The 22,548-nt window shown below is 45.1% G+C and overlaps 2 protein-coding genes across 2 annotated transcripts in view; one reads left to right on the top strand and one right to left on the bottom strand.

Annotated features, from left to right (window-relative positions):
• The window catches only part of PPA2 (inorganic pyrophosphatase 2), a 36,343-nt gene extending 34,565 nt beyond the window's left edge, over positions 1–1,778 (bottom strand). Inside the window, 4 exon segments of the mRNA XM_042870555.1 lie at positions 908–1,115; positions 1,117–1,280; positions 1,283–1,498; positions 1,742–1,778. Coding sequence (XP_042726489.1) covers positions 908–1,115; positions 1,117–1,280; positions 1,283–1,498; positions 1,742–1,778 — 625 coding nt within the window.
• A 7,985-nt stretch (positions 1,779–9,763) lies between these two features.
• ARHGEF38 (Rho guanine nucleotide exchange factor 38) overlaps positions 9,764–22,548 on the top strand; it is a 33,482-nt gene continuing 20,697 nt past the window's right edge. The window contains exons 1-3 of the mRNA XM_042870793.1: positions 9,764–9,969; positions 18,771–18,958; positions 21,437–21,560. Of these exons, the coding sequence (XP_042726727.1) occupies positions 9,792–9,969; positions 18,771–18,958; positions 21,437–21,560 (490 nt within the window). The 5' untranslated portion in view covers positions 9,764–9,791. The remainder of the gene's footprint in view (positions 9,970–18,770; positions 18,959–21,436; positions 21,561–22,548) is intronic.

Genomic DNA, 22,548 nt, shown 5'->3' with positions numbered 1-22,548 from the left:
GCTCCAACAGCTCCACATAATTCCTGTACCGGGGGATCCCAGGCCCAGACACAATACCCCAGATAGACCTTAGAAGGTCAGAGCAGAGATACAATCACCTCCCTCGCCCTGCTGGCAACTCTTGGAAGCCACCCAGACCACCCTCTTAATTAAAGCAAAGTTGAGTGGCGGGCTGCTTGCTTCCACTGACTGACATGCCTTGCAGCTCCCCGGGGACTGAGCACAAGGAGCCCTGGCAGAGCAGTGCCCACAGGGCACGTGATGACTGCAGACGTCAGAGGTAACTCCTGAGAAGCCGACGAACTAAAGACGTACACAACAGCAAAGTGCAGTGCGGTCAGTGTAGTTAGTGACACGTGTAATGCTGAAGCTCCCGCTCCAGGAGGCCTCCTGGAGCCCTGCCCGCGCTCTCCCAGTGCCACCTTGCTGCTGCTCACGCTGCAGCCCTGCTGTCTGGATGCCAGTCTCTCCTCAGCGTGACGTCTCCAGGAGGGCTGGCCTGGCCACAGGGTACAGGCAGTACTCCCACAGAGCTGACACAGTGCTGAGGCGAGGCTCCTTCTGCCAAGCCCATCCTTAGGCTCCCCAGTGCCCCACGTGCCCCCAGCACCCCCACACCCTTCAGGGAGCTTTGCAGGGCCCGTGCAGCGCACACACCGGCCCGAAGGCCCTTACAGGCCCAGCATTTCCTCCGAAAGGCAGATCTGCCGGGAAATCTCTTCATTTTCCACGCAAATCGCCCCCTCGGGTAGAGGGGAGCCTCGGGGCCGACCCCTCGAGCAACGCGAGAGGCCTCAGCGGGAGCGGCAGGCGGCTACCCCCTCTCCCCGCCGTGCCCCGTCCCGAGGCGGAGAAAGAAGGAAGGAAGGGGGGGGGAGGTCACCGGGCCCCGGGTGCTGCTACTTACTAAAGTAGAGGCGGTAATCGGGAGAGTTGGGCCGCCCCCGCTGCTCCGTGCCGTAGCGGGCCATGGCGGTGAGGCAGCGGCGCGGCGGCCACCCCCACTCCCGCGCCGCCAGCAGCCGCCCCAACCCCGGCAGCGCACGCATGATGGCTGCGACCGCCTCCCTCCCCTTCCTGCGGCCGCCGGGCCTGCGCCGCGCCGTGCCGGCCTCCTGCCCCCTGCCCCTTGCCCCGGCTGTCCCTAGCGGTCCCCGCCAGCAGGCCCGGCTCGGCCCTGCAGACAGGATGCTACTGCGACAGGGCTCCCTCTCCTTCTGCCGCACCGACGCGGACGGGCAGCAGCAGCAGTCCGTACCGCCGCGCTGCGCCTGAAGGGAGGCGCGGTTCTCAGCCCCGAGAGGCACAAGATGGCGGTTTGCCCCGAGGCGGCAGTTGTCGCCGGGTCCAAACTGTGGCTGTGGGGTCCGTGAGATGGCCGCTTGCCCCCAGCCGCGGGAGAAGGGGACAGGGAGGAAATAGGGGCATGGAAGGAGTGGTGCCATGGCAGGTTTGTCAGCCCCAGTGGAGGTGTGACGATTGCCATCCTGCCCGCTCCCTGGCAATAAAGTGTTCCCTTCTCAGTACACGGCTCCCACTCCTGCACCAGGGTAGCTGGGCTACTGGCACTGATTCCCACAGATAGGTAATGCTTGTTATATTGAACTTTGCTGACACATAAATTAGCTTATCATCCGTATTCTCTTTGTAGTGGTTTTGTATTCCTCTGTAGACGATGTTTCCTGCAGCATTGGTGGCTTTGAGTTCTGGTCTCTTTCCCTTCATCCTCAAGGAGGGTTACTGATGGATTTTATCCGTGGATACAGGTTGCTTCTCATCCTCTGTTTTTCAAACATTCCTGAGAAGGGACTGCTTTGTTTCACTGATGGAGAAGCAGGCTGAACAGTTAGTGTTACTTTATCACTCTTCAATCTCAAGCCAGTTGTCTTTGGTGGTCAATATCGATTTTGGATTTTAACCCTGGTCTGAATTATGCTGGAAGATTTGTGCAGGATCAGGTCCCTTGGTTGGGAAGGCCTCACGGTGGCTCACAGGGAGCAAAGGGGCAGTGCTCAGCTCTGCTCTCTGGGGACAGAGATGGGGCCTGAGGGAACAGCATGGAGCTGTGTCATGGGAGGGTCAGGGTGCTAGGAAAAGGTTCTTCAACAGAGGGTGGTGGGCATGGCATAGGCTCCTCAGGCCAGTGGGCACAGCCCCAAGCTGTTGGAATTCAAGGAGCATTTGGACTATGCTTTCAGCTATAGGGTTTGGGGTTTTGGGTGGTCCTATGTGGAGCCAAGAGTTGGATTCAATGATCATGTTTGGTCCCTTCCAACTCAGGATATTCTTCTGTGATTCGTCTGATGTGTGCTGGTAGTTGGATTTTTCATGACAGTGAGGGCTCTGGATAAAAAGCTGCTATCTTCTTTCTTCTCTCTCTTTTTCTTTTTCTTTTTTTTTTCCCTTTTGTGTGTGCGTGCATGCCATTGTTTGCTAAATTTGTCACAACAGGCTGATCTTCAGGAGAGTACAAAGGGTCTAGGAGTAGGCCAGTTACTCATATCCACAGAAGTTGCTAAATAGTTGGTGTTTTGTCAGAGGTGTTGGCATCTTTCTTTCCCAAGTTCACCAAATGCCAGGTTTTCCAGGGTAACCTTCTGTCTTGGACACTTGGGGTTTGAAATTCATCATGTAAGGTGTCTGCTTGAAGTTCTTTGTGTTTTGAGTTTGTAAGAAGGTGAGTCATCCGTTTTTCATGTGGGGAAATAAACAAAACAAAACAAAACACAACAGTAGAGAATCTATCATAAAAAAAAAATCTGTTCTGCATTTTCTTTGAGTTGGCCTGCTGCTCAAAAAGACAACATAAAAAACAGACATATGCCATGCACCCACTCCCCTGCTTGGGTCTGGCAAATGTGGGGTTTGTTTATGGAAGTTCAGAGCCTTTGAAAAATTGTTTACTGAGTGCACATGCAGTATTTTTACATTTACAACGTTGGCAGTTGGGTGTAGTATTGTTCTAGGAGGAACCCAACATATTTATCTCTCCATACAGGCTGGGAAGTAAAATACACAGCTGTGGTCAAGAGTTGCTGTAAGATGCATGAATTCTGAGTGCAGAGTTCTCCTTTGCCGTGTGAGGTCTCATCTGAACGCTTGGAATTTATGAGATATAAATGACTTTCTATTCAGGCTCTTTTTAGGTGAATAAAAAGATGCCATCCTGTTACTTTGCAATGGTGAATGATACGGTAGAAAAACACATGCAAGACCTGTTAACACTGCCAGAGCAGAGGCCTTACTGTTTTAATACTCCAATGTATCAAAAATTCTTCTAAAACTACAGAAATAATGGTGATAAAGCCTGAAATAGATTTGACAGTGTTTCTCAGTATTATGACACAAAACATGACAGAAGTACGCACAGTATTCCTAAAGTCAGATTTAGGCGATACTGCAGCTTCCATACTTAATACTATTGAATCTTTGGAACAAATTCATGTTTTGATTCTCATATTTAGACGATGCAAATTCTCTAAAATTACTAAAGCTTTTACAGGCAAGGTTTTTGGTTTTTTTTCACTTCTTTTTGTTCCCAAGCATTTTACATCCAAATCCTTAATATATTGGGCCAGCAAAAGGTATGTGTAGGACTGATCCCATTCATTGACCTTGAAACAGGTCCCACTGAAAGTCGATGAAAATATTGCTATTTATTTCAACGGAGTTAGAAGCAGGTCCATAAGACTTAAGTAGGGTTTACATGGTACTTAGGTTTTATGCTTGCCCTCTGCACAGGGGTGAATCTCATTCCACAAGAGTACCACTGGTGTATAGCAAAAACTCAGCAGCAGTATAATCACCTAAGCCTGAAGGACATCCTTCCTTTAACAGTTTGTACTTGGCACTGTACGTTTACTTTTTTTCATATATATGCATTATGTGTATGTTTTGCTGGTGAAAATGCCCTACAAATTAAATGCAGAAAACAATTTTTTGTGTTATAAATAAATAATGATTAAAAGAACAATTTCCCTTTCTCCCAAATGAAAATGGTTTTCATCTTTTCAACTAATAATGCTTTGCAGACTGTCATTAGGACCACAATGTGCTATTTCAGCGCGTTAGCTCCTGACCAGCGATTACATCATTATCATTAACTTTGCTATAGCATAACTTCTATCTCCACTGCCTATCAAACCATTAATCGGAAGGAATCAATTCCTGTCAGCCTTCTGCTTTGCTGCTCGCCACTGCAAAAGGGCAGCGCTCGCGGGCAGCTGTCCCCTTTCCAGCCTTCCTGGTGAGCATGTACCTGCTTGCCCTTGCTTGTCAGTGCTCCCGTGTTGGGGCAGCACTGTTGCTCCCTAGTTCAGGTTGCACCAAGCGAGGCCAGCTGGAGCAGGTTAAAGACAGCTATGTCAGGCTGCTTTTTGACTGAAGCAGGTTAAGGAGCATGAACTCCCTCTACCTACTTGCAGACCTTTGCAGTGACAGACTCGAGCAGGAAGAGGAAGACAAGCTGCTGAAGTCAGTAACCTCTCTCATTGGCACAGCTGGATTTGGGAGAGTATGTCAGTGCATAGCCTACTCACACAAGCATTTGTGCTCTACATGCTGACAAATACCTGATGGCAGCAAAAGTCTACATCATCTAATTACAAGGAACAAATTGTCTATTTTGGTAACTAGAAGAAATTTTATTAGGTTACATTATGTTCCTAATAAAGATTGTGACTGTGAGGCACAGATTGTGAGCCTTTTTTTTACACTGGTGAACTCACCTGAGTAACACTATTGCTTTAAAAAGATCAATCATCAATATTTATGGGAAACTGGACTTCTGTCTAGAATGTGGTGTCCTCGAGAGGTGAGGATCCACATCTGTGTTAAGCTTTGTCACAGAAGCCTGTTTCTTCCTTCCTAGACATCTGTGCTCTGTTCATTTTAAGCCCCTGAAGCAGAGATTTTTAGTCTACTGTGAGTCCCACCTAAACTTGTTTGCAACTTAAATTTTTTAAAGACTCTTACCTTTGTTACTCTAGAGCAACTTCTCCATCACGAATCAGAAATGGACAGTCTTTCCTTTTTCTTTCATGGCTGTGTATGTACACAAAATCATAAAAATGAATAGAAAAGAAAAATAGTTCCAATAAATCTAAAAAAGCATTGTCTGGAAACATGAAGATTTAGTGCAAAGCTGCAAAATTATACTCATTCAAAAGAGGGACCTACAGTGAAAATTAAGTCTTTTCAATGCATCCCTTCCCTCTCAATTTTCAAATTGTCAGACATACAATTCTCAAAGGATTCCTCAAAAAATATTTTACCTTTGGTAATTCCTACACTCCCTTTTTTGCATTAAAACACAATAATGAAGATTCAACCTCCTGTACTTTCATTTGCCTCTCTCATTTACATGTCTTTCCCTCGTTAGCTTTGATATCACAGTGCCATCTACTTGATGGACAGAGTCAGATTATTTCCCTTAGCAAACTGCCGCACTGCTGTAACCCTGCAGAAATCCAACATCTGCTCAGTTTGATCACCAGTTCTCCTCCACTCCTCCAAGCCTGCACCTTGGAAAGCTGGCCTGGCTCCGTGCATGTTTTGTGGGCTAATAAAACGCTCTGGTGGGACAATGACAGATCCAACTGCACACTAAGAGCAGTTCAAGCCCTGGTGACCCCTCTCCTTCTTGACAGATGTTTCATTTGAAAGCCGGGTCCCTCTCTGTACACATAGAGCACTTCAGCCCTTTGGACATATAAACTGGGGCAGCAGCTTTGTTGGGAGTCCTGAGGCTTCATGGTAGTCAAAGGAGCTTGGTTGCAGAGCCTGGTAGGTTGAGCTGTTCCCTCTTTAAAACACCCGCAGCCTGTTCCGAGCCCTGGAGGTGTATGCTTTATTAATTTCTCCAACAAATATTTAGAGAGGAAACACTACAGACAGCTAAAAGAAACGATCGCTGTGCGCTCACTTCCAAGGACCTGTTTCTCTACTGGAATCACCAGTCTGGCAAGATCAGCAGTCAGAGGCAAGGTGACATTGCCACACAAAATTACTTCCCACCTACAAGACAGGCTTTTTTCTTGCTCTACACTATGGAAAGGTTTTTGAAGTTTTTTTTTTTTTTTCCCTATGTATATTTCAAAGTAGTTTTGATTCATTCTTTTGAAAGATGAATGTGTAGTAGACTTCAGTTTTACCTATCCTTAAGTCTTCCATTTTTATTGCTTTTATCCTCATCTGTCATTCTTTTCTTATCTTACAATTACAGCCCCAGACGGATAGGGTGAACATTCTCTCAGCTTCCCAGTGCTCAAAGTCCTTGGTGGGCCTTTCACGTGAGTGCTCTTATCACCTCAACATTTTGTCTCTCAAAAGATATCTTTGCTCTGACTCATGCATACAAGCAGAGCAAGAAGAGGTACAGGCTTGCTTTTATCTGCACCCAGGTGTGTGTGTGTGGAGACAGGGGGCTAATAGAGACATCTGAGCCCACTGCTGTCACCTCCCACCCGTGGAGGGGGTGGGACTGCTCTCTGTAGCATTTCCTTGTACCATGCTGATCCTCTGCTACCCACTGGGTGTAATCGCTTTACTGTGCAGAGAGGAGAGCTAATTCCAAGGATGTAGAGAAGCAAGGATGAGGAGCAACTGTGGACTCATCATTAAACATACTGATTAATCTACCCTTAATTGTCGTGGTGGGTCCAGAAGGGAATGTGGGCACACCATTTCCCATCCTGAAAGATTTCTAATGTTGGCATTGAGCTAAATTTGTTTGCTGCAATTTCATGCTGGCTGGTGGGGGCATGGTGCAGTGCATTAGGAGGCTGTCTTTTCATTGAGTGGCCACTGTGCTGAGCAAACCTGAGGTGTTTCCTGCCATGCTTCCTTCCACTGGCAGGGAACAGCATGATAATCAGCCCACAGCAGTACACTGAGTGCTCTGGGATACCAAGCTATACACCAAGAAACTGGGATACCATGAAATACACCGTAACAGCTGTGAGGAACTACAACAAAACAAATAACTTAATGGCCATCAGTCTTGATGGCGTTCCTGGTTCATTTATAGCTCAGGATGAAGATAAAGGTTAACATTGATCGTAGAACAATAACCTCTTATGTGCAACTACTACAGTTGCTTGGGAACACAAAGCCAATATTTTACATGTTGACACCAGCACCTGTTCTGTCTCGTGAGCGGAGAGGTTCCATGTAAATATCCCGTATGTGAGTGCTAACATCCTCTGGCTTCCAATTTGCTTAGGAGAATTAAATAAGCAGAACATCCAGGGGTCAAAGAGATATTTGCAATGATTGTAAAATGAGCATTTTGTCCACACAGATGCCAAATATTCCCTCTTGTCTTAGAGTTTAGTAACTTTGATACAGTTCAGCCATCAGTTGCTACCATGGCCAGAAGGGAACAGAAGCTGTTCAGTCATTGAGAGCTGGTTGCTACTGCTAGCTGAGTTCATGTGCAGTTCTGGTAGTGCTTTCTCAGCTGTTTTATTATAGTCCAGGTGAAGTACAGCAAACAGTAGTAAGATTCTATAGGGATTACATCTGGTTGCCTCTATATTAAACCTCATGTGGAACATGACTTCAGACATGCTATTTTCAGCCCTTTCCATAGTAAGAGGCACAGAGGAGATATTGTGAGATTTCAGAAGGCACTCTGCATTTCTAGACTGTGTTGTACAATAGCTTTGGGCTCCGTGCTGCCCCAGAAATGCTGCTGTTGCCTGGACTCAGACCACTACTTGCTCAAAGGCAGGAGCAAACCACAGTTGGCTTTCCCTGCAGCCACTTCCTTGCTGAATGAACTCAAACTTTGTCAGACTGTGAGAGAGTAGTGGAGGAAGAGGAAGGCACCTCTTGCATGTGGGCAGATTGCTGTCGTAATAAACACCTGAACAAACCATTATATCTTGGCTGGAACTCTTCATGTGTGGCAGAGAGCCTGCAAAGCCAAGAATTTAATAAAATTTGTTCCTTCACCTCCACCCAGCCAAAGTATATTCCCCAGTTTTCCCTACAGCAATCTTAATTTAAATAAATATAATAAAATCTCCTAGCGATGATGAGATCTGTGCTTTCAGAAAAATGGGCATGATCCTCAAGATCCTTGGGCACCCCCTCAAGATCCTTGAGGGGGTGAATAACTACTCTGGGCAGTGCCAGTTTAAGTAACTACATCTAAGCAGCTGCTCACATGTACCCCTGTGTCCCTCCCTTGCTGCAACTGCTGGCAAAACTGTGTGATGAACTAAACGGGAGAGCAGATCCAGATGGAAAATGGCCCAGGGGGAAGTCAGGGGGCTTTCAGCCAGATCACCTCCTCCATCCAGCCTCAGATGCTCAGCTTGCACCCTGCCACCAATAATGGGAACAGGATTCCAGGGGGAAGGGGACACAAAGGGTGGTGACCGTTTAAACCAGTTTTGCCACCCTTGCTGAATGTCAAGCCATTGCCTGGATAAAAAGAAAACAAACAAAACTCAGGAAATCCCCAGTGTAAGGAAATAGGGCAGCCAGTTTCCCTCAACTCCCACCTTAATCTGTTTATTCCTTGCTGTGATGCTAGTCTCTGCTCCCTGGGCAGCCTTCTCGCCCTCACTGCTGTGCCTCATTAGGAACTGTTGTGGTCTGTCTTGCAACACACATGGGTTTCTTGGGGAGTAGCAAAGGGGAGAGGAGATGCAACACATGGGCTGCCTGCATACTGTGTACCTTCTCTGTGCCAGCACGAGCTCTTCCTGGTATCCTCTGCTTTAGTCCTCTGCCAGGTTCTGTGCAGATAGGACACTTTGTGCAGCACTGGCACTGCACCGTAATTTGGCATAGAGAATTGCTTAATCGTTTCTTCATCTTTTCCTTACTCTGCAGGGTAGAAATGAGGGACTTTGGTCAGGAGGCAGCGTCATAGTGGACCAAGCTCTTTTTGGATAAACACAAGTTGGAGATGCATTAACACTGCTGCATGGTATCCCTGTACTCATCACTTTGTCCTGCACAGTCCTTGGGGATGCAGCATGGCAACGTGGCACCAGGGCAGCTATGAGCTGTCACCCACTGGGCGTGTGGCTGCCTCACGCAAGCAGGCTGCCCACGGGGCTCCTGATGCACTGCTCCCTAAAAGCAATGGGGCTGCAGGGCCATTGTCACTGCTGCGGCCGTGATTGCTGCTGACGGCTGTTGGGGCTCTTGCCAGGATAAGTCGGGTCCAAGCTGAGATGCCAGCAGCTCCTGCTGTTTTGACATGAGTTTGATTAGACCGGCACGACATGGCATTCACAGGCAGTGCCTGAGTGCCAGGGGCCATTGCTAGCAAATAGGATAATAAGGTCTCTCCCAGTGACTGAGCCAGGGGTACTGTGAGCAGCTGTTTTGCTGCCATCAGAGCACAGCAATTTGTCACAACAGCCTCTCCAGGTCCTCCACATGCCTCAGTGTAGCCTTGGTGTGTGCTGGCCCTTCTGTGCTCCATGTCTGGGCTTCTACCAGTGTCCCTGTGCAAGAGGAACACAGCACTGAGTGGCATTAGAGTGGGTCGCACGCTGTTTCTGACCCTGCTGAGGGGTTATGAGCGCCCTGCAGCCAAAGGAGCCAAGGAGCGTCCCCCGAAGTAGGGAAAGGCAGTGGCTGCAGCTTGGGCTGGCTCTTAAACCGCCCCCCGTAGGGCTTACATACACGCAGTAGGTGAAAGCAAACACTGCCTGGGGCGGCAGCTTCCCGGAGGTGGAGCCGCACCGGTACAGGTGGAAAGGCTGAGCCTTCCCCTGAGCAGTGAGCTGCCTGCCCAAGATCACCCCTCATCTCTGGCCAGCCTGGCCATGGCGAGCACGGACGGCGTAGGAGGCCGGAGGAAGAATTTGGCCCTGCTGCGGCACAGGCTGTACATGGGGGAGAGGAGGAGGACGGAGCCCGTGGTAGAGAGCAGCGGGGCAGGGGAGCACGGTGCCTTGCGCAGGAGTCAGTCGGACAGGACGGAGTACGGCCAGAAGCTGCAAGGTACCCGGGAAGTGTGCTGGGTGCTGCGTTGCCCGTGCTGGGTGGGAGCATGGTGCCTGTGGGGTGCTGTCTGGCTCTGGAGATGGGCATGGCGGGCGCTACCCAGGCACCTGTACTGCAGGACTGAGCGATTGCCCCTGCTCACCACTCACGTTTTCTAAAACCAATCTTGCACCCAGCGCGTGAAATATAATTGAGGTCGGTATGGAGGTTCTGGTGTGTTCCTGTGCAATGTGTCTGCAGCGGGGGTCTTTCTCCTCTTCTTGAACAGAACACATCTGCAACGCAGGCAGTGACTTGAAAAGGCCATGCCTCCACCCTTGGTTGTCTTTTCTTACTGCACATAGTGAGCTGTACACTGACTGATCAGAAGCATTGAGGGCAGTTTAGTCTTTCAGTTGAAAATACCAGCATCTCTAATGTGTTATCTGTTGCTCAGATCGTATGAGCCTGAGATGAAATACATCCAAATGCATGTTTTGATGGATATGCTGGTTTGAATTATACCATTATGAAGAGCGTTTCTTTTCAAATAACCAAGTTGTGCCTGGGCCAGGAATTGCCAAATTATGTCAGTTCTGGGCCTGTCAATTACAAATTAAATGCAATGCCACAAATGGAGGAAAAAGCATGAAAGATGTGCATAGCTATTTCTGGGAGAGCTCTGAAAAACAAGCTGATGGATTTCTGTGGATTTTCAGGGTCTTGAACTACAAGATCTCATCACAAATGTGGGGTGTGAGTACTATCACGATATAAACATTTATTACTAATAGTGATATAACTGCCTATGACAATCACTCTTGTGGCAGTAATCCTTTATGGGGAAGTAAAGTAGAAAAATACCTTAGGTTACTGTATTATGGTTTTGATGCATTTAATTAGGAAGCAATTTTCTTTCAGAGAGACAATAAAAGCAGAAAATAAAATAATAAACTAGAAAATAATAGGATTTATATGGGGGCTGCATATGCTGACAGCAACTGAGAGCTTCACTGATTACAGCGTTGCCTCCTCGTGACAACTAATCAATGGGGAGATGAAAGATGTTCAGTGAAGTCGGGCATGGCTCTGGCAGAGGTGCTTCGGGTGTGAGTGAGAATCGATGCGGCCGCGTGGCCGAGCTCCCGGCACACGTAGGTGTGTGTCTCTGGAAAAGCAGTTTTGCTTGTGCAGTGGACTGCCCATGTCAGCTCTGGTTGTAGAGTGGGATCCAGCCAAATGCACCAGCCCTTCCCCTCCCACACGGTGCACTCATTCTGGTACTGTCTCTTGCTAGAAGTCTGGAGCAAAGGAGGCAGGGAAGCCTTGGCTGGCATGGCAGTGTGTGAGGTTACGCTGATGGCCATGGGCCAGCATGGTGGTAAATCTGGCTTTGCAGCTCCCACCTCCAGCTGAGGCTGCTGCGGCCACAGATGGCAGAGTGCCCACCCAGTGCTGGCTTGCTGTGCATGCTTATGTCTGCACCAGAAAAATGCTGGTGGGTAATGAAGCACCTGCAGGCTTTGCATTCAGTCAGAAGTTGCCTGTCCTCAGAGTAAAAATACAAAGTGGGTAGGAATTCCTATGAAGGGTATTTATATTATTAGTGGAAAGACATGGAGCTGTGTGCAAAGGCCTGATCTGGATCTAAGTGTGGTGATCCAGATGTGCCTGCATCTGATGAAGATCACAGGTCCCAGACCTAATCTGTTACCCATTGATGCCAATGAGGTACTCCTTGTATGTTTTTCATTTTTTTTTATCAGTGCTTAAATACAATTAGTATTGAGGAAAGTGTTTTTGTTTGTAAAATCATAGAACAGTTTGAGTTGGAAGGGACCTTTAAGGGCCATGTGGTCCAACCCTCTGCAATGAAGAGGGACACCTACAGCTTCATCAGGTGCTCAGAACCCCTCCAGCCTGACCTTGGATCTCTTCAGGAATGGGGCAACCATCATCTTTCTGGGCAACCTGTGCCAGTGCCTCATCATTCTTAGTGTAAACTGCTTCTTCCTTATGTCCAGTCTAAATCTCTCCATTTTAGCTTTAGTTTGAAACTATTTCCCTTTGTCCTGTCACAAAACTTTTCAGTTCTCCTACCTCGGTAAGAAAAGCAAACAGTTATGTTGGTGATGCAAACATTCTGTTGCATATTGTCAGGTCTGGAGTCTCTGATGGCTGTGAAATGGTGTTTTGCAAAAAGATTCAAGTGACAATAGTTTGTGCTTGCATCTGGTTCTACATGAATTGGAGGCACGTATTTGGAAAGCTCCATGTTTAGTTAACTCCCCATAGTTTCCTGTTAACGTGTTTTCTAACAGGTGGTCTGCAGAGCTGTAGTAAGCACTTCACAAACAAGGATGTGGAGGACAGGGAGCAAATTGTGCAGATGTGAATCTCACATGAGCAGGACAGGTTTCCAGTGAGAAGCATGGTCCTGCCAGAGCCTGCAGGACCCTGCTAATGAAAATCAACCCAGGCTGAGTACGAGGAGTTAGGTATCTTTGCACCCCAGTGGACTTCCTGCAAATTTTGTTCTATACGGAATCCAAACTGCTTTCTAAAAGAGGGTGGGGAAAGGGATCCACCAGCCAGACACCCATGGCAATCAAGGTGGCTTGCTCTGTGAGTCCACAAACATAAGAACAATAATAGCACTGTCAAAGTGCAAACCTTTGCAAGTGTTTTTCACTTCAAAATGAAGGATTCATTAAAAAATGCAAGTAACCATTTTCAGGTTGATTATTATCCTAGATACGTCTATTCAATACCTTCTCAGGTGTGAATGCACATGCAATGCCTCTCCCTTTTCCTCCTGTTGATAAAGGAAGCAAGGTGCAAAGTAACCATTATATTCTCCAAGAGCTTGACTAACCTGAATGCACCCATTTCAGCTCATCCTGTGAGATAACCAATTGTCACCAGCTCCATTTCAGATAAGGGGAAGCAAGGTGTTGCTTTCAAAGGGCAGGTTGGTGAGACAGCCATGCAGCCACCTAGAGCTCAGCTGGGATGAGTCTAGACACACCTTGATCAAACTCTCCTCGGTACTCCTTCAGCTGGAAGCGAGCATCACTTTCCTAAAAAGGGAAGAAGGGAGTTAAGGAAGATAAATTCACTAGGACTTGAGGCAGATATAATATGGAGGGTCATTTTAAGAGCTTAGGTCCAGCTTCTATGATATTTCTATGCAGTGCCCAGCTCTATGTTTGCTATTTCCTGTAGTGTGGGATTTTCTCCTGCAAATATGCTCTTTCTACTATCCTTAAGTGGCACAAAATAATATTTAGCAGCTGTTTTCAGAAGTATCACCATAGCTGTTCAGCTGGTAGGTGCTGGTTTCCTACAGCTGAAAATCCATCAGTAGCAGATGGAAAAGTAAAAATATCAATATCTATGTATTGCATTAATGCTGGGATCAATCTGTGAATTAACCTACAGCTGTCATCATCCTGGTGCAATACCTGTGTGCATAGATGTACCTACTGGCATGTACACGTTTGCAGAATCAGGGCAGACTGTGGTAGATGACTAATGGGGACAGACACCATCAGCCAGAAAGGACAGAATAGCAAACAGAGGTTTCAAACGTAGTTCACTTCTCCTAGGATTTCTTGTTTGTTTATTTGTTAATAAGCACATGTGAAACTTGTGCTTGGTATGAAAAACGAGCTATAGAAAGTGGTGAGTTCCCAGAAAGAGCTGGAGATGAACATTCACAGTGTTCAGCAACGTAGCCTAAGAAGATACTCCTTGCGTTACAGATCTGTGATATACTAACTTCTTTCTGACTAGCTCAGAATGGGTCATCCATGCTATCAACTGATTTGCACATGCATTAATTTCAGTGGATCAGTATTAGATACACTGATGTTAATCACTCAGCTATCACAACATATTGCCTCAGTTCTGCTAGCCGAACCCCACATTTTGCTTTTTGCCTGTGTCTGATGTAGTTCTGAGAAATAACTGACATGCAAATGAAGCCACAAAATCATAACAAATCCTGGAAAACTGCTACTCTTGGTATCCTAGCAGGGCCCTTATTCCATCCTGTCCTGCCTGCCCACAGCTCGCCACTCCTTCCCAGCAGGCACCTGATGACCTGGCCTCTGCATCTCCTGCCAGCAGCAGAGATCCTCAACGTCCCTCCCCAGTTCCTTGTTTGCTTTGCTCTGTGCTTACTGATTAACTTTCTGTGTGCTAAAATGCAGATGATTTCCTGTTGCAAAACGTATTGATCTTTGGAGCAGCTGGTTTGCTGAATGAAGTACAGAAAGGAGAAGTCTGGATTATTTCCTGATGTGTAGGAGATGGCTTGATGAAAATATGCCCCCATGTGCAAATTTGAACTCAGAGGATCTAATTCTGTTAGTTTTCACTGTAATAAGCCTGGAGGTATTTCTTGACCTTACTGCAGTGACAGCTGGGCTGGGAAGTGATCTCATCTTCTCAGAGCTGAATCCATTTTGTGCTGTTGTGTTTGCACAGCTCTTAGCACAGTAAAGTCCTGCTGTGTGCTTCAGATCTGGAGGTGCACGTGTCCCCAGGCGGAGCAGTTCAGATTCAGCCCTTCACTGGTTCTCCCATTATTAACATACTTGCTCAGTGCCACAGGAGCGGTGTATTTGTATCAGTGTATGACGCTCTGGGAAGGTTTGTTTGTAGGTACTGGTGCTAACAATGAGGGCATTCTTCTGTCACCTGATGATAAGCTTTCTTCCCTTCCCCTGTGGTCACATGGGATCTCTCTGTAGTTCTGTCAGCACATATATAATTAAAGCAAGCTGCTGTCAAGGAATTGAAGAAAGAACTTGCATATTGAATGTAAATATTTTCTGCGCCTTATGGAACAAGAAATGATCAAAGATGGAATGACTTAATTGCACATAAGTCTCTGGCTTTATGAGTAAACCTGTTGCCCTGGAAGCCTGCTTCAAGGTCATACCAGTTCCACAGCGCTCTCCTCCACGTTCCATCATGGGGCATTTTGCATCTGTAACAGCCATGCAACAAACCTGCTCGTGAATAATGTTGCCAGCATATACGTGTGTGAGGGGAAAAAATGGCATTTTCTACAAGCCCTTCCCAATCCTTCTTGTATTTCCATGCCTAATCTGCCTGTGTCTCACTTGCAAATCCAACTGATAAATGTGGTGTAGATTCCTGCGTACAGTCTCTGGGTTATCTGAGGGTATAGGCTATCTGAGGGCTTGCTTTCACAGAGAATAATTTTATCTCAAGTGGCATGAGGTTCAAGTTTCACTTGTGAAAATACAGTAATGCTGTAATTTGTTTGCTGTTCCTTGATAACTTATGCCTTGTGCCAGGAAAAATTCTCTCACCTGCACGATGTGAGAGCTGGACTTACTTTGGAGTCCTCCAAATGGCACCTGAGCAAGAAAAAAGTCTCTTGCCCCCTTCATGCATTGATGTTGTACTTGTTACTATATTCCATGCCTCTACCTTCACTTCCAGATGAAAAGCTTTAGGTGTGGAGCAGCCTCCGTCCAAGCCCCGATGGCAAACTTAGCATCCACCTTGAGCATTTCACCCAGGGGAATGAGGGCTGGACCAGGCCTCTGGGAGCTGCTCTCTATAGGGCAGAAAGCCTGGGAAATTTGCAAGCATCTATCTTATAAACCTGCCCCGACTGCTTCTGCAGTCTATCCATGTGCCTGGGAGATGCTGTATTTGTGCATTGCTGGTCTCCCAGCTTCGCTGGATTATCTCCAGCCAAGGGATGATATTAGTCTTCACACTTGCAAGAAACTGCTTCTGCTGCATATGCTGGCTTTGTCCGTGGCACTGCACACCGAGCTTCTCTTGTCCTATGAGTAGAGCTGTGCACTTCCATGGCTCAAAACCAAAGTCATAAGCTCCCTCACCAATGCAAAATCTTCCAGAAGGGCAGCTCCTGCAGATAACTGGCCATGCAAAGCAACAATTGCAAATGCTGCCTTCCACTTTACATTTTTATATCTACTAAAAGTACCAATTACCTTGGCATATGTCTTAAGAAATACTTGTGCAATAAACCATTCAAGAGAGACCATTTTTTTCTTTTACACCTGTCACTTCCAAGGACGAATGAGCTGAATTCTTACTATAATTGTTAATTCTCAGCGATGCCTCTTCCTGCCAGTCCTCCCTCTGAACTGTTCCAGGACTGGTACACATTACCAGGTAGAAACAAGTCTGCCTGTATTCCAAATGTTCACTTACTGTTTGTGCATTCAATAAACTTTCACTTACTCTGCAAGGATTTCAGCAGGCTACTAATGTGCTTAAACTGGTCAAAAGCTATCAGCTGAACGTAAAAATCACAGGTTTTGGCTGTAATTATCATCTCAGTATCTTGCTCTTGCATTCTACAGAGACAGACATGTCAAAAACGAAAATGTGAGTGCGTTGAGTGAAAATGAAAAATTATATTACTAGTAAAAAAAAAAAAAAAAAAGGGTACTTTTATTAAAAAACATGTTTTCTATAAGGAAACAGCATCTACCTGCTATTTCCCACTGTTATTTCTTTGTGTTGAGAATAGTTTTTATTTTCTGGCATTATTACCTATCATGAAGTAAGGATAATAGATGAGCCCTGACATAATTCCTGAATCAAAATTGATCAGGGTGATCTAATGGCATAAACTGGAAGAAAAAAAAAAAAAAAAAAGCTTCTCTGGGGATTGTGATTTTGAGCCTGACGTGGGATACAGTGCCTTTGTTTTGTTCCTGTAATGCCATCCCTGCCACTACTATAAAAGATGGAGAAGTTCTTCTGCAGAGCATCTTGTGTTCACCTTCAGGTTCCATCTGATACCGTAGCAGTACTGCATCTAAGACAAAACATTTCTAAGACCTTCCTCCTGAACTCTCACATTCAATCACACACGTACAAACTATTTCACACCTGATTTCAAGAGGAATGTTGGTTTTGGTGCAAGACTATAACTAAATTTGATTGCGTGTGGTTCCTTGCAAATTTGTAATTGTGGTTACTACCAGCTGTAGGGAGGATCTCATTCCACAACCCTAGCAGACAATGGCTCAGAGGGAGCTGTGAAGAAGTACTAGAATATCTTTGTGCTCTCCACACTGAAGTAAGGACTGAGTCCATTTCTTTCAGCACTTTGCACCTTTGGGGGTGAATATCCACGCAAGACATACACTCACAAGCAGCGTCTCTCTAGGGGAGAATTCAGCTAAAATTTTTCCAAGGTCCAAGGCCTTGAAGAGGGAGACATCCTGCTTTTTTTTCCATTCCATTGTCTGGAATGCTAGGACTAGGACAAAATGTTTATGCCTGTGTTATAAAGAGATGTAAATACTAAGACTCGATGGTAGAAAGAAGATTTGCTTTAGAGAAGGGAAGTACATTGAAATAGAAAATAGGAAAAAAAAAAACCTGGAAAAGCAGCTCACCCCAGCTTTGTTCAGGCTCCTTGATCTCCCTGTTGAAAACTACCAGGACAGAAGCAGAGGTGCTGTCCCCAGTGCAGCTATTTAAATCAAGCTGTGGTCACATCAGTTTGACTAGAAGGATTAGTAACAAAAACATCCTTTCTGAATATCAGCCATCAGCATAATTGTAGAAGGGCCTGAGGCTGATGATGCATTGCATTTGTAAGATTTTACAACTCTTGGCGGAAGACAGCTCCAAGTCCTCTCTCCAGAAGGTTTCCTGGCTTTCTCACAAGTCCAACTCCAGGTTATCATCTGCAGCATTGACCTGCATTGTGTGAATGAGCCATTTGATGCTCCCTTGAGTGCTCATGACCTCACCCTCAACAATCAACTCAAACAACAGCAATCTATTCAGTATTGGTTATCAGCCAGCAAGGCATCAGATCCTGCTTGCTTGTGGCTCATTATACAGTACACTTCCTACAAGGAGCTGACATCAAAGCATAACAGCCTGATCCTCAGCAGAGATTCCCGTCCTTCGCCGCTGAGCGAGAAAATCCGATGCTGTCAAGCCACAACCTGGGTAATGCAGAGATGAGCACAGTAATGATCCGTCTGCCTTTGCTGGTACCCTGCACCATCTTGTGGCTGGCGGGAAAACACCAGAATACCCTCCAAAACCTTCCACTTTTTCCACCTGTGTTTTCCCTAAAGAAAAATACGGACTGTCAGAGTACACTGACAAAATTCTGTGCCCATTGTGTAGCTACCGTGAGTGCCTGCAGGTTGCCTTCAGAACCAGCCAAAGGGAAAGCCATCATTACAGATAAGCAAGTTGTGTGCAGATCCTGTAGCATACATAAATTACCTGTCTGCACAAGATTCCCATGCATTTCCATGTATTTGGAACAAATTAAGCAGGTTAGGTTTTAAATGTGGAAAAGTAGATAAGAATCTCATGGCCCCAGTGACCTCTGTTGTCACAAGAAGTGTTTGTTATTGATCACTGAAGATTTTCCCATACTCTCCCCTAATTCCTTTGCCTTCTTAAAAGAATTCTTTTAGCAGAATTACAGATTTCATCATCATCCGTACCTGCAGACCCATGAACAGACTTCAGTAATACATCGTACAGAACAATGGTTATTCCAGTGAAATTTACAATAAACCCAGTCTTTTCCTTCCACAGGAAGGTTTGCATCCTTCACCAAATCTTAATAGACTTCAGCCTGAGACTATGGTTTTAGAAGGCATCAGTTGTATTTGGATTTCAGTGTGATGCAGGACTGCATTCAGTGGGGAAGGCACTGAGAGCATCTGGGGTCTTTGTGTTTCAAGCAGTAGAGGAAGCATGTCCAGGACAATGAAACGATGATGTTCCTTACAGACCTCCCTCAATACTCTTTTAAACAGAAAAAATGGCCCCACAGTCAGGATTCACATCCTCTGCCACCTTGCCACAGGAGGATGAGGAAACCACCAAACGCATGATGGCCAAGAGGGTAAAAATCATTGCAGAGCTCATGCAGACAGAGAGGGACTATATCAACGATCTGGATCTCTGCATCAAGGAAGTGATTCAGCCTCTGAGAAACAAGCAGGTAAGTTGCCAAGGGTGGAGAACCTGGGGGTGACGTCAAGATCCGAATTCACCTACGCTCTGTTTGCAGATAATCTTAAAGCAAGCACAGAAGGGTTGCATGGTGCCTGAGCTGGCTTTACAGAAGGCAGATGTGCCAGGACTGTAGTGAGGAAAGTGGGAAGTCAGGTACACTTCTGGTCCTTGTCATTGCAAGTGTGTAAAACCTTTGTGTTGAGGTGCTTGCCTGCTCCCAGGCTTAGGCTGCAGTGGCAGCTTCCCCTATCCATTTTGCTGTGCACATAACCACTGGCACATGCCCCAGCAGACCTTTACTGGCACCTCTAAAAGCACTAAAAAAAAAAAAAAAAAAAAAAAAAAAAATGAAATATTTTCCATGGCAACAGCCTGGAATGGCATTAACCTTCTCATCAGGGTTAAGTTCTGTCTTAAAAATTACTTTAACTAGCTTCTCTGATAACTGTGGTAGAGAGACACCATGCATGACAGACAGCCCAGTGAGCGCCTTGGAAATTTGCATTCCTCACAGAAAAGCTAAATTGAGGAAGGAAGGCTTATAAGCTATCTTACAAGCAAAAGATCTTATTAGGCCAATGATTCTCAGTTTCCTTTTCAGCTGGGACTTCAAAGAGCACCTTTTCCTCAACAATATTTCAATTTCTAAAAAAAAAAAAAAAAAAAAAAAATTACGCAGTCTCAAGCTGGGAATAGAAGAGCTTGTCCAGAGAAGGACTTAAATTCGTGGGGCTTGCAACACAGCATTCACAGAAGCTGCACAAATGGTATCTGCTGCTAATACAGCGTAGAAGTGATTTTAAACAGACCATAAGCCTTTGTTCCGTACATACGATTCCAACAACTGCTCACAGAATAGGAGTATTGGAGATGAAGACACTGCCTCCTCAGGGAACTGCGGCCACTGAAGCCCATGTTGTTTAAAATCCTGCAGGACCATCCCTTTGTTTTCTAAAGCTGTCAGAATTTGTTCCAACCCATTTTCAGAAGAGCTGGCATCTGCTGCTTCAACTTCAAGCAGTTCTTGACTCCTTTCTCCTCTCAGTTGTTCATTTGCTTTGGAGTAGTCTCTGCTGGCTCCCAACAAGTACCCAGTGAGGGCACTCTGTGCTCAAACTTACTGAGATTTTTAACAAACATGCTGTATGCTGTATTCTTCTGCTCTTATCCAACCAACTGAAAACATATGTTTTGATTCTGTCCTTTGTCACCATGTTACCATATGTGTCTAGTCATGACACAGTTCCAAAAAGCAATGTAGGGATTGTGCTGCAGTGGAGATCAGAAGTCCAATGACAGATGAATACAGAGGAAAAGTAGAGATTATAACTATCCTAACGTAATAACCCCTGCAATTTCTGAAAAGCTTTCAAAATACTGTATGAAGTCAACTTCTCAGAAAAACTACTATATTTGAAAGTTTGTAGTGTGTTTAAATAAGGATAACATTTAGAAAATTGACCTAGGAATGGATCTGTTTCATATTTCTAAATGGATAAAAAAGTTTAAGCCCTATAATAATTATTTTAAAAATTAACTACGATAGAACTCAAAGTATATTGCTGATTCGGCTACAGCAGCATGCAATTTGATCCTCTCAGCATCTGGAGAGCTGCTATGCAAGTAAGCAGTTCTGTTTCTAACGGAGTGGGATGTTCAGTGGGTACAGATATAGATGTCAAATCAGTCTTGTTTTTGTTCTCAGTGTTAACATGTCACCACTGGCTATCCCCAGTTGTCCCTGAATATTAACTATCACACAGCTGCACAAGGGAGTATGTTGTATGAAAAGCACGTGTCCTGAACATTTTGTGTTTAATGTGAGTAAGGGAAACAATATGATACCAAGGCAAGTTTTTTGCTGATGTAAGTTGAACCAGTTCACTGAAGTCAGTGCTGTGCTCCTGGTCTCTGCCTTTGATTATATTAATACCCAGAATTTTAAAGCGTTAGTTTTAGTGGGAATTGTATGACCTTGATTGCACTCTTCAGATTTACAGGACAACTAACTTAAAATGGTACCATCATTTAAAAGCCTTCGTACCTCATGGCTGGCACTACAGCACCAAGGTCCCAGTTCACATAGCAGCTTCCATGAACAACTGGAAAACAAGGAATCAAATCCCCTGCCAACTATTCTTCTTCTCAATGGGAAAATCAACATTTTAAAGCCAGATAAATAACTTTTCTTCATTCAGATAAGGAACCAGTAGTTCAAAATAGCATTAAAATCACTTGGTAAAACGCCCGTTGTTAACTGTGTCAACCCAATTCTACTGATCTGAAAACTGTATGCATCCCAAAAGTCACAAGGAGGATGTTTATATTACATTTTGCAGAAATTATGCTTCCTGGAATGCTGAATACGAAAGCCTTATTAAGAGAAGGTCTGTAAAATACAATTAAAATACAATGTCCTTCTTTATCCTTCCTCAGTAGCTGCTTAATATTTGTATTCCATTAGATCGCCCGCTTTGATGTGGATGGCTTGTTTAGCAACATCGAATCGGTCCATCAAATATCAGCCAAGCTGCTGTCACTGCTGGAAGAAGCCACAACAGATGTGGAACCACCCATGCAAGTAATCGGTATGTTTACTGTCCTCTTGAGTTCTACAAAGTCACGTGAAAGAATAAACATAGCATTTTCCTGTCCTATACCTTCATCACCATTAACATAAACCATCACCACTCTCAGAGAGTAATGCGCTACAAACTGTCCACAGTAATAAAGGAAAAGGAGATGTAGATGTGAAACCTGTCCAATGGCTCTGCTGAGCTCATGTCAGGCTTGATCATGGTGCTTGCTCCTCTGGATGTTGAGGGGAAGGTGAAAGGGAGAGAGTGAGCTTATCATGAATGAAAACTGCAACACTTGAGTTACACTACGATAACATCATTTTCATCTAGTTCAGTATTACCTACCTAACTGCTTATGCTTAAACCAACTTTTATATTGCATGTTCATACCTGTGCCACTTGAGAAATGCATTAAGATTTGTTAGAATATTAAAAATATCACAGAAAACCTACCCAAACATCATAAACATATTTACTGGCAATACAACTAATGTAAAAGGTGATTAACAAGGACATGGTCAGTAAAAGAAAGAAAGCAGTAATCAATATGGAGCTTTTGTGAATCTGTGTAGGAATGTCTGTAGGAATCATGAGTATTTTTAGCAAATAGGTTGCCCCTGGATATATCACAGCAATCATACACTCAGTAGCTCAAGCCATAAATGTTATGGCTGGAATCTATTCACTTGACATTCTGGCACAGGTGGAGAGATTTAAGAAGTTTCCATTCATCAGCTCTTCTGTAATTGCTTATTAAGTGCAGAAGTGGTAGGTGATCCAGCTGAAGAAATCAAGTGAGAAATCATAATTTGCTGGAGTGCAAAGTTAGCAAGTTTAGTTTAAAAAACTTTCAGCTATGATTCAGAGGTCAGAGGGGTTATTTTTTCACTATACTGACCATGTACCACAGGTAACTTGTTATAGAAAGAACCATCTTCTTGAAATACAACAGGGTAAAAAATTGTCAGTTACCCTTTGGCTAGGGAACACAACATTA

The sequence above is a fragment of the Lagopus leucura genome, unplaced genomic scaffold (assembly GCF_019238085.1).
Source record: "Lagopus leucura isolate 7727_CA_CO unplaced genomic scaffold, USGS_WTPT01 Super-Scaffold_100004, whole genome shotgun sequence".
Classification (NCBI taxonomy): Eukaryota; Metazoa; Chordata; class Aves; order Galliformes; family Phasianidae; genus Lagopus; species Lagopus leucura.
Note: the sequence above shows the minus strand (reverse complement) of the source record. Positions and strands in the feature narration are given on the sequence as shown.